Genomic DNA, 5,820 nt, shown 5'->3' with positions numbered 1-5,820 from the left:
CTGGTGGGTTGACATCAGAATTATCAGTTTCTATAAGCTATAATTGTATTATGGCCCACAGTAGCTTGTGGTAAATGTTCCTGGCAATAACATTATGTTCTTCTATTACTATTGTATATAGTTTACATATGGACATCCATATTCTGTCAATGTTCAGTATATTGAGTAAAACATGAAAATTTTTGTCAAGCCAGTAACCAATTCTTCTAATTCCAGCACTCTGGAAACTAAGGCTTGAAAATGTCTTCCAGGCCAGTTTATCTTGAGTACAAACTGTATATTTCAACTAGTGTTTAACTTAGTTAGCAATAAAATTCCCTGATGACAGAAATAGTACTGAACTGTGCTACTGGTATGAAATAGCAGGTTGTTGTTCAGTGACAAGGTTTTCATGGGGTAGACCATAAGACAAGAATATAAAAAAATAGAAAATCTTCCAATATTCCATTCCTTATTCTTTTTCAATTTTATAGTCTCATATTTCACTGATATTATGTAAATATGTATGTCTACGCACATATATTCATAAGCATAAACTAGACAGATATTACTTTATAAGTTTATTTTTAGGGCTGATCATATGATAGTGAATAACTTAGAGTCCTCACCTTTGAAAACAATACTATTTCTTCCACTTCCAGCATTCTTTAACCATCCATCTGTTCACTTTCCCCCTCTCACTTTATATTTTAGGAATTTATTTATCGTTTGTGCAACATAGCTAAACTATACCATGTTATGAAAATTAATGTGTATATATTTGTCTTTATGAGTCTATATTGGTGTTAAAAAGATATATTTAAGTTTGGTTAGGCTCTTGGATACTATAAAATGATAAAGTAGAATAAATTTTTGTCTATGTTGTACATAGAAGTCATTTTAAATCTGTTTTAAAAGTAAATGAGTGAAAGAACCAATATATACTTCCGTATGGCATAATCAATAAATCTTCCTTCAGAGCCAGCAACTCATTTAGTAAGAAACTTCCTATACTTGATTGTGCTTACAGTGTTAAGAAGCAGGGCCCCCGCACATTCAATTATACTATGTACCTATTGAATAAAAACAGGATGTGAAATCAGTGTGTGTATTCATATTCTGTCTAGAGTATAACATTGGAATTCAGATAAATATAAGTTAATCTAAGAAGAAAAGTTTACAAAACTAAAAAGTAATACAGAAAAGACTACAATGCCTATTCTGACTTCATCAGCCTTTCTGCAGAGTGTATGTCCTCATGGCCATTGCAACTAACACTGGCTCTGAGGAACAATGGAAGCTTACTTGTGGAAGTGGTAGATTAATTAAATGCAGAATTTTACCAGCAAGCTTCCTTTGCTGACTTTTTATAGGAGATCCACTTTGTATTATAGACTTGAATTTTATCATTTCCTACTAAAGCATAATTATCAATAACCTAGTAATAATTTGACTAAAGTAGATTCCATGTCTTCCAGTGTAACTCATAGTTGTGACAACATCAGTAAAATTATCTTTTGTAAAATGTGTGTTCTCTAGTCAATTATACACTATTAAAATGAGTAAAACCTTGGCTTTATGACAATAGATAAACTAAAGTAGACAAGGTAAAATATACAGGGCCTCAAATATGCACAAAGAACAAGCAAATTAATAATGTTGAGAGCAGAAAGCCTGAAAAATACTTACAAGTAATATTATCAAAACATAACAGGTTTCATTTAGGAATATACAAGTATATGCATATATGTATGTAACAACAATTAATAATAAGAAATAACATGATTAGAAAGAGATCAAGGGAGGGTATATGGAAGGGTTTGAAGAGGAAAGGAACTTGGGAATGGATATAATGTGTGATTGTACTGCAACCTCTAAAATAAAAGAATATTAAAAAAAACATTTTGTTTTAATGGAAATAGTTATAAAATTTGTGACTCGAGTGAATACTTTTTGAAAACATAAATACATAACAAAGATTAATTTAAGTGCTAAATCAAGTAAATTTCTTATTTCAAACTTATCTCCCTTTGATATTTATGAAGAACATTTATACATTTAAAGTTTATTTTTATAGAGAAACCAAAAATGTGAAACAACATTATAGGAATACTTGATTTTCTCAGAAAAAAGCAACCAACTATTTATATTTTTAGGGCATTTTGCATTTTTTATTTTCAAAAGAGAGCTATAAACCTGTTAAATTCACTTTTGCTACATGAATAATAATGAATTTTATCCAGAGTTACTTCTGTGATTAGTGTTGCAAGAATCTCAATGAATTTTACACATATTATTTTCTTATTAAAATGTACTTTTATTCAATTAATTAAACAATTTACTAAAAACTGGTATATATAAAATCAAAAGAAAAAAATGTTTCCAAGTCAACTATTTTGTAAACATACTAAACTTAAAAGAAGAGACACTTCATTTGGTCTTAGCTTAAATGCCACTAAGCTATAACTTAAATATTTCATAATTCCTCCAATAAAAGCTGAGCATACAGTAAGAGTCATTCAAAGGAAGCAAGTCACTACTTCCTTTGTTTACAGGAATTTGATATGTTTGATATTTAAACAAGGCAATTAAGACAGCAAATGACTTAGGATTAATTTTAGAAAACTAAAACAATACTAAATGCAGAGAAAAAAGTAATTGAAAACAGTTCATACTGCTACAATTATGATAGAGGAAACTTATGGAATGACATCAGATGTGTGTTTTTTAAATTATATTTTGTCTGTTCTTTTGTTTGTTTTCCTTGGTTTGGTTTTGTCCAACAGAAATATTATTTGTTTGTTTGTTTTATATGGGTTTGATTTGCTTCTTTTTTCTTTGACTTTGGATTTATCCATCAGAAACATTAACAATCCTCCCTCTTAACTTTTATGAGTTTTTAATGGAAAGCTTAACCAAAGCTTCATCAACACTTAACGGGATGGACTGTGGTTAAAAATCTATAAGGAAAAATCAAATCAGATAAACATTATGTTTAACTTTAGTGTGTCATTTTCTACACTGACATATCTTTTTGACATGTCGTTGTAGCCTTTGATATGATCACATAACCAGAAACTTTTAAAAAAGACTTAAGATATAGTATTTATTCAAAGAAACCAGCCCCAGTTTAATACAATCATCACCCAAATATGCAGGCAAAAAAGACATACTCTCTTTAAAACAAAAAAAAAAACCTGTATATTTTAACAAATGCTGAAGCTACAACATGCCTAAACTCAATTTATGCATCAGTAAAAACAAAGGCCAGACAAACCAAAATTTACAAACACTTCTCTTTTCTCTTTAATGAAATGACACTAATAAAATAAAGTAGACAGAAATAAAAAATAATATAATAGCAATAAAAGACTATAGTTAATTTCTTTAACATGATGGTTGTTGAAAAATCATGTGGCATTATATAAACTATCAATCTAGTTGCGTTTCACCACATCATTTGTTTTAGAAATATATTTTAAAAATACAGTGTTCTTACTTAAATTCAGATAAAAGACAAACATAGAATGCTGGAACTATTCATCACTCAAACAGTGATTATGACTGTTCCTCCACAAAGACCTCTGAGCAAACTATTAAAGGTATGATCAATGAAGAATATATATATATATATATTATACATATATACAAACTATTAATACTATGATCAATGAAATATATGCATAATAATGAGATTAGGCAAGTAAGATTATTGGAGGAAAAACAGTGTATGTGGTAAGGAAAAATAAAACAAAATGTAGGAATCTATATTACTAGGTTTGTGCACTCTGTGGTCAAACAACAAGCAGAAAGAGGGTTAATGCCTGCTCAAAAAATTCTGCTCAGAGTTTTACTGAGTGCAACTTTAACATCTTTGTTTCTCAAGCTGTAGATTAAAGGGTTCATCATGGGAACCACAGTGGTATAAAGGATGGAAAAGATTTTTCCCTCTTCCAGAGATCCTGTTCTGGAAGGTTTAAGATAAATCAAGGCTAAAGATCCAAAGAACAACAAGACAGCAATTATGTGTGAACTGCAAGTGCTGAAAGCTTTAAACCTGCTTTCAGTGGAACTTAGTTGGAAGATGCTGGAGAGGACAAAACCATATGAGGTAAAGATGATGGCAGTAGAGACAAATACATCTTTTGTCCCTACAATGAAAACCTCCATCTCATTAACATACGTGCTGGTACAGGAGAGCTGAAACAGAGGACGGAGATCACAGAAATAGTGGTTGATGGTGTTTCTGTTGCAGAATGATAATCTCAGAACACATCCTGTATGAATCATGGCATCAGAAAATGCCGTCAAATATGACCCAAGCAAAAGATAAGAGCACATCTTAGGAGACATGGCAACATTATACAAGAGTGGATTGCAGATAGCCACATAGCGATCATAGGCCATTGATGTTAGAAGATAACATTCAGAAATGGCAAAGAAACAAAAGAAGTAGAGCTGAGTCATACATCCCATATAGGAGATAATGTTCTTCTCTAATAAGAAGCTCATCAGCATTTTGGGTGTAATAACAGAAGAGTAACAGAGGTCAATGAAGGACAAGTTACAGAGGAAAAAGTACATGGGGGTGTGGAGGTGAGAATTCAGCACAATTAGAATGATCAAAGCTAAATTCGCCAATGATGTTATAATATATGTTACTAGGAAGATTATGAAAAGGGGTATTTGTAACTCGGGTTTGACTGTTAACCCTAAGAGAACAAATTCCGTTACTATAGAGTCATTTGTCAGAGCCATTTTCTTTTCTAAGAGATCTGAAGAAATGGAAAAATATATGGTAAAATTTGAGGAACACACAGAGCGAGCATCTAATAAATATATTCATCTATAAACATGAAGAACATGCTGAGAATGTCTAGAATTAGCCCATGTGAAATCAGTGACTCTATTTCTGGTTTTCTGATGATATGGAGTTAAAATGTCTCCTCCATATTGGAGTGTCTGGACTAATCACATGCGAAGAATATCATAGACCTGTTTGTGGATGTAATTTGATAGACTTACATCGCAGCAGGGATCCTTAGCAACTGGACAGGAGTTATTGTTTTGGCCAGGACATATGTTTTTTCTCTCTTCTTCTTTCTTTATTGCTCCATCCTCTGCCGAACACAGAGAAAAGCAAGACAAATGTGTCAAGAAAATTGATTTGTGTAGAAGAATATGAGATCTATCCATGGAGAGACATATTTTCTTGAAATCTGATGTCCAGTGACTGTAAAAATTTCCTGCCCAATTTTTTAGTACATTTTCCTGATAAACACAATCAAGTCAGTATAGAACAAACTGTGGAGAAAACATCAGATTAAGAATCCTATTATTCACATCAATGTAAAGTCGCTACACAAGTCAAAGCAGCAGTATTAAGTCAAAAACCTTCTTTATCTCCTGTATATATTTGATTACAATCAGATATATGTATCATGAGCAGACAGACAGGATATCATCAGTTGATGGGATTCATGAGAAAGTAAACCAAGTGATGCTCTCAAAAGTGAAAAAGAAAATCCTGTTGTTTCCTCAACATAGTTATTTACTCTTCTCCAGAATGTGAACTCCAGGCTCCAAATATTTTTTGCTTTGGTTCTAAGAGATGTTGTTGCACAAGGTTGTTTTCTCACATCACTCAGACATATCTCTGAACTCTTCTGTATAGACTGAAATGCTGTTATTTATTTCAATGGCTTTCTTTTTTATCACACTGAGCACTTACTTACATGACATCAGAAGCTTCAAATGAGTTTAATTTTATGATGCACTTGGAGAATAGATGCTGTCTCTAACTCCTCCAAGTGAGCAGAGCTTAAATATGAAAAAGCAATG

General features: G+C 31.7%; 1 protein-coding gene across 1 annotated transcript; it reads right to left on the bottom strand.

Annotated features, from left to right (window-relative positions):
* Positions 1-3,807: 3,807 nt before the first annotated feature.
* LOC126493509 (olfactory receptor 8B3-like) lies at positions 3,808-4,737 on the bottom strand. The gene has a single exon (XM_050130525.1). The coding sequence runs from the start codon at positions 4,735-4,737 to the stop codon at positions 3,808-3,810; it is 930 nt and encodes a 309-aa protein (XP_049986482.1).
* Between the last annotated feature and the right edge of the window lie 1,083 nt (positions 4,738-5,820).

This window comes from Alexandromys fortis, unplaced genomic scaffold (genome assembly GCF_014885135.2).
Source record: "Alexandromys fortis isolate MF-2015 unplaced genomic scaffold, M_Fortis_MF-2015_v1.1 scaffold_335, whole genome shotgun sequence".
Taxonomy (NCBI): Eukaryota; Metazoa; Chordata; class Mammalia; order Rodentia; family Cricetidae; genus Alexandromys; species Alexandromys fortis.
This window is presented reverse-complemented; position numbering and strand designations above follow the sequence as displayed.